General features: G+C 33.3%; 3 protein-coding genes across 5 annotated transcripts; 1 reads left to right on the top strand and 2 right to left on the bottom strand.

Annotated features, from left to right (window-relative positions):
* Positions 1-312: 312 nt before the first annotated feature.
* RPL21C (Ribosomal protein L21) lies at positions 313-4,355 on the top strand. Its single transcript, XM_007019924.3, has 5 exons — positions 313-732; positions 1,056-1,136; positions 3,204-3,305; positions 3,402-3,476; positions 4,101-4,355. The coding sequence occupies exons 1-5, from the start codon at positions 385-387 to the stop codon at positions 4,170-4,172; spliced, it is 678 nt and encodes a 225-aa protein (XP_007019986.3). The 5' UTR covers positions 313-384; the 3' UTR covers positions 4,173-4,355.
* An 826-nt stretch (positions 4,356-5,181) lies between these two features.
* On the bottom strand, positions 5,182-9,543 carry LOC18592950 (putative membrane protein At4g09580). The gene is made up of 4 exons (XM_007019923.3): positions 8,916-9,543; positions 7,572-7,839; positions 7,268-7,438; positions 5,182-5,743 (listed from the first exon to the last, which is right to left on the bottom strand). The coding sequence occupies exons 1-4, from the start codon at positions 9,179-9,181 to the stop codon at positions 5,612-5,614; spliced, it is 837 nt and encodes a 278-aa protein (XP_007019985.1). The 5' UTR covers positions 9,182-9,543; the 3' UTR covers positions 5,182-5,611.
* Positions 9,544-16,900: 7,357 nt separating this feature from the next.
* Positions 16,901-20,355, bottom strand: VND7 (vascular related NAC-domain protein 7). 3 transcript variants are annotated; one of them, XM_088808787.1, is made up of 4 exons: positions 19,250-19,343; positions 18,974-19,146; positions 18,288-18,563; positions 16,901-17,792 (listed from the first exon to the last, which is right to left on the bottom strand). In XM_088808787.1, the coding sequence occupies exons 2-4, from the start codon at positions 19,131-19,133 to the stop codon at positions 17,263-17,265; spliced, it is 966 nt and encodes a 321-aa protein (XP_088664913.1). In that variant the 5' UTR covers positions 19,134-19,146; positions 19,250-19,343; the 3' UTR covers positions 16,901-17,262. The 3 variants fall into 3 exon arrangements, with proteins under 3 accessions (XP_088664913.1, XP_088664910.1, XP_088664911.1); XM_088808785.1 differs by lacking the exon at positions 19,250-19,343 and adding an exon at positions 20,211-20,355 and having other exon boundaries at positions 16,902-17,792; XM_088808784.1 differs by lacking the exon at positions 19,250-19,343 and having other exon boundaries at positions 18,974-19,193.
* Positions 20,356-23,202: the final 2,847 nt, after the last annotated feature.

Raw genomic sequence — 23,202 nt, 5'->3', positions numbered from 1 at the left:
AAATAAATTAAAATAAATTTTTATTCAAATTCAATATTATATAAAGTAACAGTGACATATTATACTGAAATATCTTAGATTTACATGGTAACATAATATGTTTTATATTTTATGTCAAAGTTACGTGAATATAATATAACTTGAAATATTAATGAGTATAATAAAATAATAAAATTTATTTATTCATTTATTTTTACTTTTGAAAATATAAAGTAAATAATAAAAATAATACTCAAAGAATGCTTATTATTATTATTCAAAAGGGCATAATGGACATTGGGACAGAAAATGGATAGGATAAGTCTATTGTTCAGAAGAGGCGGAGGAGGGGTAATAAGAGGAAGCTCACTTCTTTTGCAGTGAGCTGCAAAACCAAAAAAACCAATGGCGTCCTCCTCAGCTCATGCAACGTTGGCTCTCTGTTCTTCTTTCGCCACTCATTGCAAAATCTCTAATCATCCCCACCACCAAAATTCTCTTCTTTTTTCTCCTTCCAAAACTCCCTTTTTCTCTCTCTCTAACCCTTTTTCTTTCAGGCTCACTCCCTCTCCTCTCCTCTCCAAAACACCCACATTTTGTACAATTCCCAAATCCTCTGAATCCGACGCCGGCGTTGTTGAAACCGAACCTGATAACATACAGTCCGAACCAGAGCCAGCACCAGAACCAGCTGAGGTTGTTGAGGCTGCCAAGGATAAGCCCAAAAGGGAAGAGATTTTCGCTGTTGTCATGGTGAGTTATAACTTAGAATTCAGCAGTTTTTTATGTGTTTTTATATGGAATTATCAGTCTCTATGCATTTCTAAAGATTCTTTTCGGATACCCTTTTGGCATTTTTAGTTGTTATTAGTGTTTTTAGTCGAATTTAGCTGCCACCCAGACTGTATTTTGGTTTTCTTCAACAGGTTGACGTTTTTCTTTTTAATGGTTTTTCCCCATCTTTTTCTCTTTCTTTCTAAGTATTGTGGTTGCCCAAATTATATAATTTATGATTATTCATAACAAAAGTTCCTTGTATGCAATGTGTTTGATTTATTAGTATGGTTTTGTTTCAGATTGGGTCTCGCCAGTATATTGTTTTCCCTGGACGATATATTTATACTCAGAGGCTTAAAGGTGCAAATGTCAATGATGAGGTCGGTGCTTTAGTTTTTTTTTGCATTTTAATCCTCTTCTTAATTCTTAATCACTTGAGAAGTTGTTATCGTTATTAAAGCATTCAATAAATCTTGCACAGTTTAGCTTTCTCTTTGAGAAAGAAATGAGCTTGCAATTTTCATCAAGTTAGTAATAGTAGTATTGTTGTCATTTTTGCTTGAATGGTTGAATTCATTGTGTTTATACATGCATTGTCATATTCTCTACTTACAATTTGCCTGTGCTGATTACTAGAGGGAAGAAAGGATAAAAGCCTTAAGTACATAGTGAATGGAACAGTATATAGGCTTCAAGTATCATGTCTAGTTCAGTGTAAAAAGGTGTTGGCTTTTATACTTGCGTTTTTTCCCAAAGTGGTTGCTGGATGGTGGTTTTGTTGACCAGCTTCAGATGTTCTAAAGATTAAGGTCTTGGTCACGCATTTGGATAGAAGAGAGCTGGCTCCTTTAGCATTTTCTGGAGCATAATTATTCAGTTTCAAGCACACATTATTGGGGACTTGACCACACTATTCCCAGTCTTCATTTCATTGGTAGCTTAGGGAAATATTATTGGATCAAACATATAGGATAACTTTGTTGGCTGATAGATATAAGAAATTGACAATAAGATGAGTGTTGGTTTTATGAAACAAAGAATTGATGGTCATCTGTTGGTTCATTAATTCATGATATAAAGTTCAGAGATGTAGTTTTATTGCGAGAGAAGTTACAGAGAATTATTCCAAGAGTTAGTTTGGGCATTAGGACTTAGGAAGAGAAAGAATTCTATATCTTTGCTTTAATCGCCCACCTGAAAAAATGGGGTAATAATGGGCTCAGCCCCTGCAGTATCAATAGGTAACAAACCAGTTACCAAGTGTAATCTTTATTATTGATAGCACTTATTAATTCTTCTTTGGTGATGCTGTTTCGGTAATGATGGCTATTTTAAAAGTAATTTAATCTACTTACCTGAAAGACCAATGATTTTTCCTCGAGGAGTTACTTGACTTCAAACAAGTTTGTGTCGAGTCATGACAGGTGCTTCCATAGTTTTAAAATATGTTAAATGTTAATGATCTGTCAGTTACATTTCCTTTATCCACTCTTTGATACTGGTATTTGGGTCCAGTGGAAGAAGAGTGTCATCTCTGAGTGGGTCTGTTGGGCTCAACTGAAGCTTGGCGGCTGGTGAAAACTTTTTGATTGGGACTATGCAAATTTACTTCATCAACCTAGTGTAAAGAATCTGGAAGGAGTCTTGGGTTCGTAGTATGTCTCTGAATTCCTAAGCAGCAGCTGCTATCTGTAGACATACTTCTATAAAGCATAATGGTATGTTTGCTAGTTAAGTTTGAAAGAAGCATAAATGTATATGGAAACAGTACCAAAATGTTTTGAGAACAATAATCCAAGTGATATATTTCTGATATAGCAGCAGTCTGCATACTAAGAAAAGAAAGAAGAGAAAAAAAATTGGGGTTTCCCATCTAGCACTAACTTAAATTGTATAACTGCAATATATGCCACCTGGGCTTAGCTAAGTCGTAAAAAGGGTGGATTTTGGGTAGAGTTGCTAGGTTTGAACTGTAGCATTCTACTCTTTGTCATTAATACTATCTTTTTAACTTCAGTTCTGAATAACACTGTAGAACTTGAAATAGATGAGAAAAAATTTAATATTCTTGTTTTGTTATGGCTGTTGTTGCATTTCTCTCCATATTTGGAAATTATTGTTAGAATCATACCACTATGATGTGATTAGAAAATTAAAGGTAAAAATCTTCTGTTGTTATGATTGAGAACCAAAAGGCTGTGCATTTTTCATTCTACTAGTCCAGTACTCCCATTTTGGCCTGGCTGGTTATCGGCTGTTTCTACATGTCTGGAACATTTATAGTCAGGAGGGGGTTTAGTGTTCCCATTTTAGTTTGTGCATTACTTTCATGCTCAATGCTCATGTATTTTTACATTCCAGAGAATCAGTAATTTCATCACTAGTTGACTTTCATTTTCATGCTGTATTAGCTGCCTTTAAATGTTTAAATTCTCTTTTTTTCACAGATTGTTTTGAACAAGGTATTGCTTGTGGGTACAAAAACAACAACCTATATTGGAAAGCCGGTGGTGACTAACGCTGCTGTACATGCTGTTGTTGAAGAGCAGGTAATTAGCTTCTGATGTTATGTATTTATTTATTTATTTACAATACTATCACCTGCTCCTACTGTGTGACCCATTAATATGTATATTGAAATGCAGGGATTAAATCCAAAAGTAGTTGTCTTCAAGTACAAGAAGAAGAAAAACTATCGGAGAAATATTGGACATCGACAGGTATGACAAGTTTCTGACTTAACAGTTGATTGGGGACCTAGCCACTACAAATTAGAATTTATTGCTAAAATATAAATAATTCAATCATCTTGTTCCCTAATTTAACTCAACCAAAGCCAATGCCTTCTCATCGTCCCTTCCTATCATCTGTTCTCTCTTCTGATCCTGAGGCCTCTTCCTGAAGCTGTCCTGCTGCTTGGCACTCACACCTGGCTCTTGGAGGCTTGAATTCAAGGCAAAGATATATAGTCCTATAATCTAGTTCTTTCATATGACTAAACCAAAATTAATGCCCTCTTGTCCTCCCTTCTACTGTTTTCTGCTTTGGCCCTGAAGCCTCTTCCCAAACCAGATGCTTGAGCAGCTGCTGATTTTCCCCTTGCACCTTGCTCGGAGCCATGAATCCCAAACCAGATGCTTGTGCAGCTGCTGATTCGTGCATAGTCTTAGATATCTTTGCTTTCTCAATACTGAAATATTTCTGGTAGCGTAACATTGTCATTTTGGTATCTGTATCCGATCTTACGTTCCACAAATAAAGCGATTTGAGTTATACTAAAACTGACAGTTTTACAGACTTGTTTTCTTCCACCTGATATGTTTATGATCTTTTGACTGTTGCAGCCGAATACGCGGATAAGGATAACAGGCATCACAGGCTACCAAGACTATCCAGCGGTGACACTCAACTCCTGAAATTCCATGTGGAGGATTGGAAGCTACAGAGTCTTCTTTTCTCGCTCTTTCCCATTTTGTATGTATTTCACTTTCAAGTTGGCATCTAGATTGATGTATCCCTTAAGAATTGAGAATTATGAAAACCAGTTGATCAGAATTTACTGTCAGAACAATGATTAATTAATTTCAATTTCCCAACAATTCTTTTCTCTTCGGGGGCCTGCACCTGTCATGATTGAGATAAATAAATATCTCAAGATTCGAATTCGAAACTTTTAAGACGAATATATATATATATATATATATATATATATATATATATATATATATATATATATATATATATATATATATTCATGTTCGAACGAATCCTCCCATCCAACCTTAAATTGCTCTAAGCATATCACAAAATCTTCACCTTTGACACGCCTCTCTGATACTTTCTGCACCTCCCAATCTAACCCTCTTCACCTTCGCCGGAACTAGACCATGGTTCTTCCCTTCAAACTCCGACATCTATATCGCCAAAGCTCTTCTGATAAAAAACCCCTCGTAGTTTACATGTTCCCGCAAGGGTTCCCATAACTCCTCACGTAAAGGCAAGATATTACGTTCCATGTTGGATGTCTAGTTTCCGATTCTAAGTCCATGTCGGATAAGTTCATCAAGGACAACGTCGTCATACGCAACAGTTTGGGCTGATTCCGATTTTCTAGGAAGAAGAAAGGGTCGATGCCGGGAACAGTAATGGCGGGTGAGTTTGAGACGAAGGGTGGCGGATACTTCATGGAAAGGAGAGTGGTACAGTATGGGGTTGGAAAACGGTAAGTGGCACAGGCCATTGCATTGGTAAGAAAGGGAATGAATGTGTTCAATAAAAATTAAGCACAATGTGAACAAGAAAAGAAAGAATTGAAAGGAAAGATTGATGGGGAAAATAACAAAGCCACAGGCCAAAAATATTAATTTTCGTGCAATTCATGGCATAAGGCAAATTAAAATATCAGCCACAAAACCACCAATAACCTGAAGTGAAAAAAGACTACTGAAAGTATTATTACTGAATATACTATATTAGTACAGCTTTTACATATTCTACAGCAAGATCTTTTATCATGTAGTGCTGTCTGTAAAACTGTCAAGAGAGTAATTGGACTATAACACGTCTAGAGAACGTATGACTCTCCCAAATGTTTGTAAATAATCCAATTGGGAGATGATTGAGCTAGCTTACATTAAACAGAAAATTGCCAAAAGGAATTTCTTGTGTTTTCATCATTTGTGTCAACACTGGCCCCCTGTGTACCACAAGATGAATGCTAGATCTTCAATATTCAGCTGCAGAGGTAAGGATCTATGGCTCTATTCTTTCTTGGATCCTAAATATTGAAATTGTCAATATATCTATTCTTAATCCTCATTGTCAGGAGGATGCTGCAAACTTTACCAACATAACCTTATTCATATATTCTCTTTCTCTTCAGAAGGGTTGGAAATATGGAGACTGATCCGATAAGGAAAAGCACAGACAATGTCTTAAAATCATAGAGATCCTTTACAGACCTGAGATCCCCAAGAGCAAGGCCAGCCTGAATGAAGAAATAAGGAGAGTCATGAATCAAAAGAATAAAATTAAGCCAACATCTATTCAACATCATCAACAAATACCTCATAAAAAGAAATAAAGAAGCCATAGATAATAAAGTGAACAGAAGAAACTGAAGGGGTCATCAAATGATCAACATAATGTTCATTGATCCTTCTATTGGAATGATTTGATAAATCCTGTTCAATTCTTCTAGAACCTCACTGAAGTGGAATTATATTTATGTGCTATTGGCCCAGTAGGGACAATCTCAAGAAGATCCATTCTTTAGTGGACACTGGGGGACATCACATCCATAGTCCATTACGCTTAGCATCTACTTGCTCTCTGTTTAAGCATCAAAATTGTGCAGCGAAATCTTAAGTGTATCCATTCAAACATAGAAAAAGATCCAAAATTAGTTCTACAAAAGCATTGTAGATATCTTCTTAACATCCTTCAAGAAAAATCCCAAAGATAAGCTATCTGAGAACATGATTCAATCTTTCTCTATCATCGTTCCACATCTTACATATGACTCCAATAAATTGAATCAAATTGAATCTTACCACAAACTCCATGTGCTTCATTTATTTCCAATTTGAAAATGCCTAATTCAGTTACAGTCCACAACCGACTATAATGGAGACAAATAAATATATCCCAATGAAATACCTATTGAACTTCTATCTGAAATAGCTTTACTTTCATTATGACAAGGCATCCATGAATCTTCAATAATATATGCTATGGTAAGAAACCTACCACAACTCTAATCAGTGCTTTATATAACAAGCATCTACTTCAATCCCACAACACATCATACGCATTCCAATTTATCAAGAAAACTTATAGTCCTTTTGACACACCACTTGGTAAACTGTTCAACTAAAATATACCCAAAATAGTCCCTATGGTTCAATGACTCCAAGCATTTGGCTCAATGACCCCACTTAGACAGACCATGGCCTCACGTCATATGCTATATCAATCTTGTAGAACTTTTCTCACTCCATGTTGTTAAGAATTCACATGAATTATTTTAAAACTTTCAAGAAATCCTCCTATCTGGAGCTCGCTAAGGTAAAGCAAAGCTCAGAACAGTACTCTCATTCATCTGAGCCTTTACAACAGAGTTTACTTAGTTAGAAAGCCCTGAATCCTTTCATTTTTAGCAATACTTTGTGAGGAAACATAAGCACCATTCATAAATTTATTGCTCCGTCTCCATCATTAAGAACTGTTATAAGTAACATGCTTACAATCTACAACATTTACACCTTGGCACCAAAAGGCTTTTAAATTTATCAACATAAAACTATCATGCCATAACAACCACACTATATGGTATTAGCTGTTGCAATAGATTGGATAAGATATGAGTATCTGCTTTCTTCAACAAATCAATTCAGATGACCATGTTCATCAAGATGACAATTTTGTTAATAGCAGAAAAAGAATAGAAAAAAAAAAATCAAAGCATAAACCAGCAGAGAAAATAATTGTGGCACAGGTGCAGGAAACTTACTTTGACAGTTATATAGGAGGCTGGGATTAGGCCAATAAAGGTTGCCAAAAAGAACACATGAAACGGTATGTCAACTATTGGTGAAGCCAAATTGATAAATAGGTTGGGCAAAGTAGGAGTAATTCTCAGAAAGAGCATGTAATTGAGCAACTTGTCCCTGCGTTTTGCAATCTGATGCCACAACAATGCAGATTAATTCAGGTACAAAAAAGATGGTAGTACAAAACAAATGAAAGATTCTAAAATAAAAGACAACAAACATCACAAGTTCCAACGATAGTAACAAGGATAAAAAAGAAAGTACCTCTGCTTGAAAAAATCTTAATTTATCAGGCCACAACCAACTAACCAAGGGCCTGCCAATCAGCTTAGACAGAAAAAAGCAGGAGCATGCTCCAGCTGTGGCATTAAAGACGACCAAGAAAAGGCCCCTAACACCAAAAAGAGCTCCAGCTAGCAAAGACATGAAAATTGTTCCAGGAATCATAAAGGTTTGCATGAAGATATAAGTTGAGCAGTAACCCAAAATGAACTGTGTTGGGTAATCCTTTGCATATGTTGCAATATTATCTCTGAACAAAAATAAAGGCACAAAATTTAGTAAAATGAGTGGCAGTTAAAATATGAACACAGAAAAAGAAGTGCTGACACGAAAGTAGACAAAATGCAGCAAATAAATAAGAAAATTGAAACATATAACAGCAATAAATTAAGAATGGTAAGTCGGGCAACAATCATAGCATATATATGGAAGGAGAATCTAATGAAACTCAATGGTGGAATTTCACATGAGAAAAAATGAAAGCAGAACTCAGATACAACCAAAACAACCAAATGAAATGATGCCACCATAATTTTACAAAAAAAAAAAAAAAAAGAAATTGTCCTCTCATTATGTGATCCCCTCAAAAAATGACCACTCGCTATATAAGGTTTATTTATGAGAATTATCTAGTATTTTACTGCATTTGTTCCATTTATATACTAGGCATGTATGCTATATGCTCCCTTTAATTTGCAGTACAGCATTTCCTCACGCCATCCACTAATGGGCTAAACACTCTTACACATACAAGGTGCAATGATAAGCACTAGAAGGTAGCTAAATTATAATTAACCCTAGATTGCATTTCAAGTCCTCAGTCACTCAGTATTAATGTATATGCGACAACGTAAGTATCACTGTAAAATATAAGCAACCATTTACTACCTCAGGGCATCATTCTCGGCAGAGCATTTTCATTTTCCCTTGGCTGTTATGTATTAATGTTTGTTTTGCCCAGCACTTATCCAAATTAGACATGGTTAGAAATGACAGAGTTTAATTTCATCTTTATAGCTATCTTCACTATTTTAGTATCTAAAATCCACGAATCTAACACAAACGGAGGACTGTTTCACTTTCGCACGACTCGATTTGTGCTAGAATTATAAGCTTAAAAAAGAAAATCCAAATAGAGCTTTGTAGCTCTAAAATCTTAAAAAAAAAAAAAGAAGAAATCCTAGATGGGCATTTCGAAAATCTACAATATTCGTCAAACCCAGAAAGATTTAACACAAATATAAGCTTATCTCAAAACTCCAAGCATCGTACATTCACCAAAAGAATTTAATAAAAATAAAAAAAAAACAAAAGGAAGGAACCTACTTGAGCAAGCGAAGGTCAGAGATGGAACGTGGGATCTTGAGTTTCCCGTACTCGGTGGCGGGCATGGTAAGGTAGATGCAGAACAAACCGGCAGAAAAGATCAAGAAAACCCCAAAAAAGGCAGCCAATTCCCATCTCGAAACCGGAAACCTTTCCGATTTTAACCTTTTCCCAGACGGGGAATCGTCGTCTTCCTTGCTGCTGTTGTTCAACAATGCCACAGCAGCACTCTCTTCGTCCCTCAACACATTCCTCGGCGCCGCCATTTTCACAACACCGACAAGGACGAATCGGCAAAAAGACAGACAAAGCTGTTGGGACCTTCTTGGGATCCCCCAAAAAAATAAAAATTTATAAGGAAAATTTGTGGAATCAATTAGAGAATCATTGTAATGCCATTTTATGAGGGATTGGAAGCTTTGGAAAGGGGGGGTTTTAAGAACCCTAATTTTGAAGAAATTGAAATTGAATGTGTTAAAGCAATGCGTCTGGATCTTTTAATGAAGAGGAAGAGAAGAGAGAGCTGGAAATGCTTTAATTTTAATTTTTTTTATTTGTTTTTTTGGGTTTTCATTTCCGTTTCTTTCCTGCCTTTTTTGGTTAGATGTTACAAAGTGGAGTTGGTAGCGGTTGGCTTTATTTGTATATAAATTTCAGCTGTCCCTTTGAGGGGGAATTTAATTATTTTTAGTTAAGTTTTTTGAGAGGGAATTTAACTTATTAATTATATATGGCTCATTTCCGTAACATAAAAATCACTTACTTGCATCCGAGTATTTAATTCATTAATCGATACATAATTTTTTATTTAAAAAATAAATTTTAAATTCCCCTCCTCCAATTAAAAAAGAAAACTTGAGAAAAATTTAAACATAATAAAAGTCTTTGCACTATTTAAAAAAAATTCAAATAATTTTTTTTTATTTTTTATCATATTTAATCAATATTTTTATTTTTATTTTGAATCAAGTATATCCTTAAGAACGATAGTTAACTAAATATTATTAGCTAAATTATTATTTATTATTTTACACCCATGTGATGCTAACGTGATGTTGACGTGGGAAGTATAAATGTCATATAGTTATATTATTATCTATTATGATATGTTTTCTTACTGAATTAACGTCATATGATATAAAATGACAAAAAATAATAATTGATTAACAACAATTAGTCAACTGTAAATTATAAGACCTTATTTGGTTTAAAATAAAAATATAACAGTTTAATTGAACATAATAAAATATTAAAAGCTAATTTGAATTTTCTTAAATAGTTTAAATATTTTTTTTAAGTATTATGCCTAAAATTTTTCTATGTAAAATATTTTTTATTATTTGAATAAACTATCAATAATTTTTTTATTGTTTGGATCATTTTTAGAAATATTTTGCATCATGACCCCATCTTCAAAAAATTTTTCCATCTTCAATAATTTTTAATAATAATACCATAACAATATCAACATTCCTCAATTATACAAGACATCCTAAATATTTCTTTTCAATATTAAGAAATATTATCTAAATATTATTTAACTCTTGTTACTTATTTATTTATTTCTGATCGTATTGTTATACTATTTAATTTGTAAGTGAATAAATCATAAATTGAAAATTAAAATAAATGAGAGATTATTATAGGTGAAAATTTTATTTCCTATTTTATAGAAGATTTTTTCTTTAATTGACCTTAATTGTTTTGTATTATATTAAAGATTATATAGTATCTTAATAAAAAATAATTATAGATGATATAATTCCTATAAAATAGTTGAATAAAAATAGTGAATGATGCTTTGTTGGGAAAAGAATAATGAATGAAGAGATGAAAAGAAAAAGAAAAATAGTTGAATAGTTGAATAACACTTTGTTGTGAAATAGTTATATAAAAAAATGATGCTTTGTGGGGATCATTTTGTGGGATAGATCTCAAGGTTTAAGGGATCGATCCTACGAGGAGGGGAAGGCAATGTTGTTTTGTGAGATCGATCCTAAGGTTTATGGGATCGATCCCAAATAGAAGGAATGCAATAGGAGAAGGATTGGAAAAGGAGTAAAACATTTTCCTCAAGTCAACATGAATTTTTCCGTTGACCTAAAATATTTTACTTTTTGTAAATATTTTCAGGTTATCAAACATAGCCTATAATTCTTTGCAACTTTTTTTGCCTTAATTTCAAAATTTACAAATTTGGTTGAGTTTGGTGATTATAGACTGATTAGTTTGATAGGTAGTATCTACAAAATTATGACTAAGCTTTTCGCTAACCAATTGAGACAAGTGATTAGAGAAGTGATTTGCACCAATCAATTCACATTTAAGAGATTGATGGATTCAATATTAATTATAGCTAACAAGATTATAGACCTTAAAAAGGAGAGAAAAGGAAAGTTGATATTTGAAGTCGATTTTGAAAAGGCATATAGCAATGTAAGTTGGAAAGTTGGAACTTCTTGGACTTTGTGATAGTTAGAATGGGGTTTGGTGACAAATGGAGTGGATGGGTGAAAGAATGTATTTTGACTGCCTTGGTTTTAGTTCTTGTGAATGGGGTTTAGGGCACAATTCAAGATGCAAAAAGGTTTACGTCAAGATTGTTCAATGTCGCCATTATTGTTCAACATGGTGACGAAAACATTTAATTGTTTGATGTATAAAGCAATGGAGGTTAGTTTGTGTATAGCCATTCAAATTGAAAGGAATGGGTTATCGATATTCCACTTGCAACCACTTGCAATATGTGGACGATATGATGGGATTTGCTAATCACAAATTGAACATTTGCAAAATGTTTGAAGAATTTTGAAATTTTTTCAAGTGATTTCGAGATTGACCATTGGCTTGGTTTTTTTTTGCAACTTATCTACCTCATAAAAGTAAAAGACATACCAAACAAAGACTTTGAGAAGCTCATGAAAAAAAAAGTAACTTTTTTTTAAAAAATAAAATTAAAAAAAAAGCCTTAGGCTTTCTTTTTTTTTTTTTTTTTTTAAACATGCCTCCTTTTTAGGAGAATTTTCTTTTTGTTTAAAAAATGTCCTCATTAATTAAAAATAATCCCAACATTATTCATTTCCATTTTTATTTGATTTATTATTAATTATAAATTTTATATTATATAAAAATACTTTTTATATTTCTAAATATTTTTTTAAATAAATAAAAAATAAAGTTAACTTTTTTCCATAGTGAACAAAGGAGTTTCTAATTAATATAAAGTTATTTATTAAATACCATTTTATGGTAATTTTAACTAAAATTAGAACTTACATAAATTGTTTTGCCAAATAGCTTATTTATAAAAAAACAAAGCTTATAAAAGTAAATTTACCAAATAGATTTAGCTTAATTTTAAAAATTATTATTTTTCATAAGAATTTTATAATAGTTTTTAAGCTAAAAAAAAACAAGCCAAACAGGCTTTGAGAATTAATTATCAGAAGAGTATCCTCATTAGTATAGGTATGGACAATCAAAGGTAGGGGAATGGGCAAACAAAATCGAATGTAGGATGGGAAATCTCCCCACCATTTACCTTAGCATTCCTTTGGGTGCCCTTGAGCATTCTATGAAAAATTGAAAAGTGGTGATTAAACGATTTGAAGCTAAGTTTGTAGGTTCGAAAGCAAAAATGTTATCTTTGGGGGGCACGTGATGTTGTTGAGATCGGTGTTGGTAAGTCTTTTGGTTTTTTTTAGAAGAAATTGTGAGAAATGACATTTCTTGATAAAAACATTTTAAAAGTAACCATATGTTAGTATAAGCCCTACAAGCCAATCTGTGGTTGTATGAGAATTGCAATTTTGAGATATTCATGTATGACATTTTGTTATTCATAATAACATTGAGGTAGTTCTTTATCCATAAGTTTGTAATTTAATTACTTTTTTATACTTATGTAGATAAAGCCCATGGAACTATATATGCCTTGCAAAGGAATTGAATTGGGATATAATTATGAGATCCTTATGCATTAAAGTATTGTTCTTAAAAGTTTCTGATCATTGTATTATTGAGATAGGGCATCAATAATGCTCAAAGATTGACACATGTTATGTTCTTTACTTGTGAAGTAAGCAATCATTCTCATAGTTTGAAGTATAAAGATACTTGGAACTAGCATGTGGGTGCTTGCCATGGGAGAGCGAGTTCACTGAACATGACCCGCCATGAGAAGTGCATTTGGTATTTCACTCAAGTGTCTATGCAATACTTCTCATGTGTCAATTGTGTAAATACTCCCTAGACTTGAGACATTAGGTTGTCTTATGTGTTGAGTGCTATGTTTTGATTTCATCCCTATGGGTGCCTAACCAAGAATGTCAAAACAAGATGCTTTTGGGTATAGGATGAAACATGTGAAGGCAGATGAGTGGTCAAGATAGGAATCATCATCCCAAGTGATTTAAGGGGAAATATCTCATTAGTTTTTGGTTGATATTAGCTTAATCAAATCCTTGGCCAAGGTGATTAGGAGATTATGAAATAAGTTTCATAAGTCTCCATAAAGCTAATGATCTAACTGCAAGAACAAATATGGAGATCAATAAGAGTAGGCACTTCACCAAGCTCTTATTATCTTCGGGATATATGATAAGGGAATGAATTACATTGAAAAACTGTACACTGAAAAGTTGTCAAAAAATCCTTTGACTCTCCTAACAATTGGGTGGCCAGATGCATTACTAGATGCCAATCATGGTATATGGAATTGAATTAGTTAATTTAAAATTGAATATGATTCATTTAAATTAATTAATTAATAAAATTATAATTCAATTCCATTGCCAACATATTAGGAACCTAATGGGTCACACACAAAGGTGGCAATTTGAATTAAATTGAGAGTGTGATGATTTAAGTTAGACTTAAATCAAATTCTAGGTTTTAACTATTAAGGACCTACTTAAAAAAGTTTAATTAGGTATTGGTTAAATATTATAATTGTTATAATATTAAGGACTTATTTTGCAAATTTTAATAAGTTAAACCTAGATATAAATATCACATTATAGCCACTCTTTTTTTTGTGGAGAAGATTTTTCTCTTGAGTGCTGCCACTCTTGAGACGTTTATTTTCTTTTGAAAACTTCTCCTTTGATTCTTTGTTGGAAATCAAAGAAGAAAAGATGACAAATCGTTGTCCACTTGCTAGCACGAGCCCGTCGTATAAAGCTCTCTCCTTGAGAAGGAACCGTTGCAATTGTGTGTGCATAATTGAAGGGCAAGCGATTGAGTAGCTGGGATTCTTTCACACCAAAGGTGTTCGTGTTTTGTCACTAAAAGGAATCTATTTGATTACGATATCACTTGAAAAGGTACATTCTTTTTCTGATTTTATGTGGTACATAGCTTTGCATTAAACAACCACGGTGATTCAAAGGTAGGAGGTATGGTTTTATTTTTATTTCAACCATTCTTTATTCCGCTGCGTTGATGCTTTAATCATGTCGTTCCTAGCACCATCAACATAAGTTTAACTGTTTTTAACCATATTTAGTCATGATTTGACGAAAATACCCTTTAAACTATTTCAAATAAATTAAACGATTCATCACAATGTCTCCCCATTTCTTCCCATTTGTGCTTCGGATTTCTCTCTCACCATTTCAGTCTCTCAAATTTTATCGATTTCTCTGTTCGGCATGTGTCTGCTATGCTTTCGATTTCTCTCTCCCGCGCTTTCAGATTTCTCTTTCTTACGCTTTCAAGACACCAAGCAATGGTTTTGACGTGCTTGGGTGGGTGGCTGTTTGGAAAATTCGATTTTTAGGTATTTTGGATAAAACTAAAACGGTAGAAATAATCACAAATGTATGAAATAGCTTTTAATTGAATCAATTCGGGACCTAGATACCAATAAACTCAAAATTTTGAAATTTATAAATCTAGGCTTTCAAAGATTTTTTTTTTTTTTTTTTAGTCAAAGTAGGTGTTTTAGATAAAAAATATTTGTATTTTGATTTATGAAAACATGTTAGAAACACTTTAATCTGTGCCAAATTGTCAAAAAAATAAAAAAAAGAGAAAAAAGTTGAGAGGATTTGAAGTTTTGATTCGTAAGTAACAACAACATTTTAGGCATTAAAGTGTAACAAAATGTTTTTGAATATGTCATGTAACAACAATATTTTTTCAACATGACGTGTAACAACAATAATTTTTTTTTTCAACATGGCGTGTAACAACATTTTTTAACCATGACGTGCAACAATAGTATTTTTTTTTCAACATGGCGCGTAACAATTTAATCATGGCTTGTCACAGGTTTTTGTATATGACGTGTAACAAGCTAACCATAGCTTGTCACATATTTTTGTACATAGCGTGTAACACGCTAACCATGGTTTGTCACAGGTTTTTGTATATGGCGTGTAACAAGCTAACCATATCTTGTTACAGGTTTTTGTACATGACTTATCACATATTTTTGTACATGACATGTAACAAGCTAATCATGACTTGTCACATATTTTTGTATATAGCGTGTAACATGCTAACCATGGCTTGTCATAGGTTTTTGTACATGACGTGTCACATATTTTTGTACATAGCGTGTAATACGCTAATTATGACTTGTTATAGGTTTTTGTACATGGCTTGTAACATCATGGTAATTTTGTCCATCTTGACTAAAAATAGTTAAAATTATAAAGATAGCTATTTTTAAAATATCTTATCTTTAAGAACTATTTTTTAAAATACCTCTATTTTTTATGTCAACTTTTAAAATCCCAACGAGAGTAAAACACAAGCTTGGTAAAATGCAAAGAAGGTTTTTATTAGGGGGGGGGGGGGGGGGGAGGTTATGAGAAGGAATAAATTTATATCATGTGGAATGGAGCAAAGTATGTAACTATAAAGACCATGGTGCAATATATATTACGGATATTGAAGTTAAAAGTTGAACTTTCTTAATAAATGGATATGGAGATTTGGTAGAGAGCGATCAAGTTTTCGGAAAGGAGTTATATTGAAAAAAAATGGTAGTGATGCAAGTGCCCTTATCTGGTCTGTTCATACAAATTGACCATGCTCCACTTTGTGGAGAATATTTTATCCCTCCTCTTCACCTCTAATAAATTTTTCATGTAAGTTTCATCAAATTTTGGTGTGATTGTTGGAAATAGAAAAAGTTCAAATTTTTGGGATGAGTAATGGATTTCAAAAATTATTCTTAAGGTGGCTTTTCATAGAATTTTTGCGCTTGACACAAAAAAGTGCAAAAAAATCTACAATTTTGGAAGTTGGGAGGATAAAATGAGGCAATGGAAACAAAATATATAACAAAATACCAGTTGGATCAAACTAGTATATACGAAGTTAAAGTTTAATGTTGATGGTGCTGCATGTCGAAATTTCAGGGAGATGCCGATATAGGTGGAATTCTCAAGGATTCCAACAAAGAAACTCTAACTATTTTCTCAAAATTCATAGACATTGGTGATCCAAATCTACAGAGTTATTGACAGACTAAAGAAGCTTTACTAATTTATGTCACATCAAAATGAATAAATACTCATGCATTAATCATTGAGAGTGACTGACCAATGCTATCAAATGGGTACAAAGACCAGACACTTCACCTTAGAGAATGAGAAAGTAGATCTTGCATACTGAAGGAGGGGAACAAGAGGCTGATAAGCTAGCAAAAGAGGGAATGGGCAAGACTAATGGCATGGTGAAGGTGTTCCCAGCTTAATAAGACTCAAATTCTTAACTATCATGGAACAGTAATACTAAGTTATAATATACATTATACATATATATGTATATATACAAACAGACACAAAGTAATTATGATTGCAGCTGACTTGAGAATTAATACAGATAAATTTTATGATAAGGGTGACTGATCATGTATAACTAATTAAGACTCAATAACCTTTCATAAAGTACCAAAAAAATTTTAAGTTGCATAAATTGCACCAAAGTGAAAAATCACATGCACTGATATACACATCAAGAAACCTTATTATTATAACTTGCATAGAAAAAAAATGCCAAAATTCATAAGAAAAGATTAACATTATTACAAAGTCATTTATATATATGCACTATTGCGCAATATACAATTTTGTAAGCATAACAAATGGAAAAAGAAAAAAAAAAAAAAAAGGTAAAGTGAAACTTTCTACACACCCTCTCAAGCTTGCAGGAAAGTCTCCTTTTATCATAAGAAATCCATTCTTTCTCGACTACACTTACTCTACTTTTTTAGCATGCAAATGTTATGTAAATCTGAAGGACTTTTCAAACTTAGTTCCTATTTGAGACAGGAGCTTTTAGCTTTGTTGGATCAGCATTTTGCATAAATAAATTGTGAAACTTGGGCCTTCCGCTATGATCCAGGGAAGCAACCAAGCAGGTGGCTAACGTGTTCTTGAGCATCTAGCTCGTAGTTTTGGGGTATTAGTGGCGCAGTTTGATATGGATAAGATGTTGTATCAGTCAGCTGTGAGGCAAGAAAATTGTCCAAGTGCTTCCAGTCAATGTATTGGCTACTGTTATTGCTCTTTTCTTCTTCACAATCCTCATAATTTGTTACGAAATTCCGCTGGAAACCTTCTTTTGCTGCCAAACTTGGTGAAACAGTAGTGGGGCTATCCAGTTGTGGGAGTTCAACGACTTGTTGGCTGTCCAAGACATTGTGGTTGGAAACAAGCTCTTGCTCCGAACCATAGGATTGATCATGAAAACTTGATCCTTCATTCGGATGAAGATGATGCGATGTACTTACTATATCTGAAATTGACATTGGAGGCCTAACATGGCTGTTATCTCTGATATAGTAAGCATGGTTCCATGCTTCAAAGCCTTGCCTTTGATTAGGACTTGGCTTTCTAAATGCCCGGCAGACCACCCACCCTTCTTCCTGCAAATTGCAAACTTTTGTATCATCAGTAACATATTTCCAAAGGGAACAAAATGATTTGAATGGCGCTTCTAGTAAGAACTAAACGCACTATCAGACACAGTAAGTAATCACTTTAAAATGATTTGTCATTTGGAAGATTGAGTCAGTCAAGCTAAGCGTGCTTGCAATTTTGTGCAGCTAATGAGTAATGAGTGATGACTTTTCCATTCTCCAAAAAAAAAAAAAAAAAAAACACCCCCTTTAACATATATTGACCAATTCCCCTCACTATTGTCCAAGCAAAGCAGTGCCTATTACTTTCTAATTCTCAACTATAGATTACCAGTAAGTACAAATTCATAACCTATGCGTTAGTGACAGACTAGCTGCAGCCATGACAATGAATTCTGAATGTAGCACTGCTACATCGGTGACAGACATTATGTATTAGGTGCTCTAAAAATATGTAACATCTTCAGTGAGATACGTATAAGATAAGGTGAATAAACTTGCCTGTGGCGGTCCATGTTCAAAAGTTTGGAGTCGATACTCGTGCATGATCCAATCTGTCTTCCTCCCATTAGGTGCACGACCCCTGTAGAAAACCAGGGTCTTTCTCATCCCTATGATTTTATTCTTTGAAAGAACAGCTTTGTCCCTCCCTGTTGCCTTCCAAAATCCAGCTGCAGTGGCTCTATTAGTCCGTGTTCCTGTTGGATACTTCCTGTCTTTATGACTGAAGAAATACCACTCGCTTTGTTCATCGTACCCTAGCTTACATCTACCTGCAAAACATCAAGAAAAAACAATATAAAAGCTGGCTTTGGAAATCAACCAGAACCCACTTAAAGCAGTCATTTTCCTGGTGCCCTTGGTTCGTTAGGCATTACTACATTTCTTCTAATTTGCATCATAGTCATATCAACTTGTAAATGTATGGCATGGCATGGTGATATTGATTAGTTGACGACTAAGGGAAAAATGCACTAAAAAAGGAGTGCTTTTCATATTTGCTTTTCCAAATTTCAAACCCTAAGACCAATAGGTTTCTGCCAAGTTAAATTCTGATTGGTTCAAATCAAGAAAAAAGAAACCAATGAAAATGTAGTAAAAACTTTTCAAAATCTCATGATCCTGTCATATATATATATACGTTACACATCATATATAGTTGCTTTATTCATTAATACAATACCTTGGATATCCCATGGCTCCATCTTGTAAAGATCAATGTCGATAATAACATCTAGATCAATTTTCAGAGAGTTAATCTTTCTCCTGAGGTAATAACCTACTAGTTCTTCCTCAGTGGGATGAAATCTAAAGCCTGGTGGCACGCATGACTCCAGCTCCATCGTGGATCTACTCCTGAAAAACATAACCCAAGCATATAAAGTAAGTTTCTTCCCAAGGTTTTAACAATGTTGCTTTTGTTTTTGTACACATTTATATTGGATCTTGGCAAAACCACCTAATAATATGAGGGGATTATGTGAATATTCCTCTCTCAACAAACAGAGGCGGCTTGAAGTTTCTTTTTGGCGTAAGCCTAAAATAGAAGGAAAGTTGGAAGGAGGAGGAGGACATGGCTCTTCAATGAAATGAAATTCCAAAGGCTCACAAGGGATAGTGAAGTAAACGCACATGTTTTGCCTATGTATGTTGTTTTCATAATCTATTATCATTAATTCCTATTATTATTACAGAAAGCTCATTCCTCAACTCTTAAGTTGCAAGAGAGTAGCTATTTTTGATTAAATAGTGGGTGCATAATGATGATCATGATGTAACTTTATGGGACCCAAGGATGGTCCCTGGCCAAAGAATGTCAGGCTACATATGTGTGGAACCCACCAAAAACATGAATGGGTTTTATCCTAAGTATAGTCTTTACTTTAATATTTTATGAGTTGCATGAGCTTAGGCAAAGCATATGGAAGAGAAAAGTTGCCGAAAAGCTTGACTTTGCTGGCACAAGCATGTTGTTGTATGTTTTCTTTGAGTGCAGTGCACTCCGATTGCTCGTGGTAGTGGAATATGTTTTCACACCCACCTCCTCCCCTCGTTCGCCTTATGCTAAAACAATGACAGTGCTCATCATTAGCTCTCTCCCTCTCCACATCTCTCCTCATTCTCTCAACACTGCCTGTGTTAGGCTAAAACCCATGCTTATCCTTTCTTACATGAACTCATTGATTCAAATCTCCTCCATTCAGATCTCCTATCACATTGATCCTACTGGATTTCGACTAAGAAACATGAGTGACAAAAACCCAATATATGTCCATACACTTGGAAACATAGGGACCTCATGCGTGCATGACAACTCTATCCCTAATAACAGAAAAATGCACCCAAAGAAGAGAAAACCCTTTATCACAAACAACTGTATAAGAAAGTTGCTGGCAGGTATTAGACCAAAACATACTCACAAGATGAAGATATTGTGAAACCGTGGGGTTTTGACACTCTTGATTGAACCTGCAGCAAGAGGTAGAAGGGAAAGTATAGTGTGTTGTAAAGGGACAGGATAATTACAGAAACTATGCAGAAGAGGAATCTAGAGAGAAAAGGGTGGTGGAATATTTTGATTGCAAAGAAAGAGAGTGAGCCTATAAATATATATATAGTATAGGAAGGGAATTAGGGAGGTTATTGATTGCGCGTGGGGTGGCAGATGAATGAATTGAAAGGTTTGTTTGGACGGCGTGACACCAAGTTTTCACGCCACCCCCCCTCCTTCTCTCCCCACCGCTATTTTATGTCCTAAGATTTTCCGCACTATAGCAACAACGACTGCTCCTTTAATATACATTTTGCTGATATTCTTACACAACATAATAAGACCAAAAGACCTATATGTTACGAATAGGACATTGTTGAGAATGAATTTTATAACGTCTCCCACAATCCAGCTCCTCCTTGTCTGTTTGGTGTGCCGCCCTTTGCCATTTGGCTCCGCTCTTGTGTTGCCAAGTGTGTTTCCATGTCAGAATTTACAAGCTGTCTGTATCAAATAGCTAATCATTTGTGTTCTCTCTCATGAGTCCCACTAAAGCTACAGTCCTTTTCATCATCTCTTGCTCTTGGCTTTATCTCCTTTATTCTTCATAACTAAACTTCTTTTGTCTAGGCACAAGTTACTTTCTTTCTCTCTTCTTTTTTCACATTTAAGTTGCTTTTATTATTGTTAGTTTAAACTAAGGCATAATAGTTGAAAATGCCCCTGAACCATTAAAAAAATTCAATCAAATTTTTATTTTAAATTAAATAAATTTTAATGAATAACATTTAATTAATTATTATTAGTCAAAATGTTATTTCTCATTTTATACTTACGTGATATTAATATGATATTGACGTGCAAAGTGAAAATATCTTATAATTATATAATTGTGTTACTTTATTATTTATTATGACATATCAATATACTACGTCGGTGTCACATGATAGAAAAATAATAAAAGATATTTTGACTAATAGTAATTAATTAATTATTAGTTATAAAGACATACTTGATTCAAAATAAAATTATAAAAATTTGATTGAATGTAATAAAAAATAATTTATTTAAAATTTTTTAAATAATTCAAGAACTTTTTTTACGTATTATAATGCATAATTTTCACTGGGTGACATCCTATTTTGTTGCCATATATACTCAAGGTAAGAGAATTTCAAAATGAAGATCACTAGGTACACACTCATATGTTAAGTAGAACTTTACATTCAAGCACGAAAATTTTAAGTTTAAATTTTGAGACGAAGAAATGAGATTTATAAGATAAGAAAGAGTTACTTATAATTTAATTTGTACCTCTATAAAATTATATGCAAAAAAAAAAAAAGTCGAAATAAGATGGATTATAAATTGCATCGAAGCTGGCTTTCACTCAAGCCCTATATATATATCTCAAGACCAGCCAAGAAGAATATATGACCCATATTCAAATATATATTTTTGATCGAGTAATGCAATCGGCCTAACATTAGATATAAGTAGACGTCTGGTCAAGCAAAAGTTTTGTCTTGATGAGTGAAAGATTAACTGAAATGTATGCACAGAAGAAATGCAAAAGGAGTAATCAAAGTGCACAACCAGAAGCATCAAATCTCAACAAATTCCAAAGCAAAAACTAAGAAACAAAAAGAGCTAGAAAAAAATCATCAATTAATGATGGATAGATTATTAATCTATGGGTTATTATATATAGTAATCAAAGGGTGTAATATGTCTCTAATGGGACATTCTAATGGCTAGATTTGATACACTCAAACAAAATGGGATGTCTACGGTGTTCAACAGAGTCTTCCAGATTATAGTATTATAGGAATTTTCACCTCGAATTATATTAATGTTGTAGACAAAGTTTACTCCCAAAGCAAATATAATTAGTTAGTTGGCATTCACATCTCACTAGTAAGTGAATTTAGGTGTCAAGTCATTCATATAATCTTACTGAGATGGTGCTAGCTTTGATGTAAACCTTAACTATTTAACCAATGGCCCGCACAATGTAATTATGCCTCAATTTCCAAGGTAAGGATGAGATTTGATAAATATCAAACCCATGTGCAACTGAGATAAGTAATTAGTACCATAATTTATTGTTAATTATTGACCACTAGCTTATACTTTTTGGACCATTAAGACAAATTCTTAATATTCCACCTATGGACAAAAAGAGTTCTGGCATAATATCTATAAAATTTATTAACTATTTAAAAAAATTTAAATAAATTATTATTCTTTATTTTGTTTAATCAAGCTTTTATATTTGTATTTTGAAATTAAATAACTTTTTATAATTAATAGTTAACTAACTATTATTAATTAAAATGTCGTTTGTAATTCTATGTCAAGTAATGGTGTGACATGCTGATACGTCATAATAGATAATGACGTAATATGCTGGTATAACATGATGATATATGATCATATGATATTTTCATCCTCCACATCAACACCACGTGCCATAACAATGATAAATAATATTTTAATTAATAATAATTAATCAACATTAGTTATAAAGAGTTATTTGACTTAAAATAAAAGTATAAAAACTTGATTAAGCGTAATAAAAAAATAAATACTTAAATAATTTTTTTTAATAATTTAGAAAAATTTTCAAATATTATACCGATATTAAGCCTCATAGGTAGCTAAGCAAAAATTTGTGCTAGAAGATTAATCAAGCTGCATGCTTTTAATTCTGTAACGGATAACTATGCAAATAGCCATTTCTTTCTCTTAAATGACTGTTTCTTTGTAAGCCAGATCGCATAAAGTAGCAATAGAGTTTCATCACACATCTTATATGACATTGGCCCTTTTTCTCTTTTGTTGATCGGTGTTTTCACTGTATATGACATTGGCTTTTGTGGTTCCATACCTCCACTTCTAGCTATGTACATATGCACAGA

Source organism: Theobroma cacao, chromosome 8, assembly GCF_053813885.1.
Source record: "Theobroma cacao isolate CCN51 chromosome 8, ASM5381388v1, whole genome shotgun sequence".
In the NCBI taxonomy this organism is placed as follows: domain Eukaryota; kingdom Viridiplantae; phylum Streptophyta; class Magnoliopsida; order Malvales; family Malvaceae; genus Theobroma; species Theobroma cacao.
This window is presented reverse-complemented; position numbering and strand designations above follow the sequence as displayed.

Excerpts from the sequence above, each read along its gene's own strand:
- RPL21C (XM_007019924.3), top strand. The coding sequence starts at position 385 with ATGGCGTCCTCCTCAGCTCATGCAACGTTGGCTCTCTGTTCTTCTTTC. Across the intron at positions 733-1,055 it reads AGATTTTCGCTGTTGTCATG|ATTGGGTCTCGCCAGTATAT; the intron begins GTGAGTTATAAC and ends GTTTTGTTTCAG. Across the intron at positions 1,137-3,203 it reads GTGCAAATGTCAATGATGAG|ATTGTTTTGAACAAGGTATT; the intron begins GTCGGTGCTTTA and ends TTTTTTTCACAG.
- VND7 (XM_088808784.1), bottom strand. The coding sequence starts at position 19,157 with ATGTTTTTCAGGAGTAGATCCACGATGGAGCTGGAGTCATGCGTGCCA. Across the intron at positions 18,564-18,973 it reads GGAGCCATGGGATATCCAAG|GTAGATGTAAGCTAGGGTAC; the intron begins GTATTGTATTAA and ends GATGTTTTGCAG. Across the intron at positions 17,793-18,287 it reads ACATGGACCGCCACAGGCAA|AAGGGTGGGTGGTCTGCCGG; the intron begins GTTTATTCACCT and ends ATTTGCAGGAAG.
- LOC18592950 (XM_007019923.3), bottom strand. The coding sequence starts at position 9,181 with ATGGCGGCGCCGAGGAATGTGTTGAGGGACGAAGAGAGTGCTGCTGTG. Across the intron at positions 7,840-8,915 it reads TCTGACCTTCGCTTGCTCAA|AGATAATATTGCAACATATG; the intron begins GTAGGTTCCTTC and ends ATTTTTGTTCAG. Across the intron at positions 5,744-7,267 it reads CCTCCTATATAACTGTCAAA|GCTGGCCTTGCTCTTGGGGA; the intron begins GTAAGTTTCCTG and ends TTCTTCATTCAG.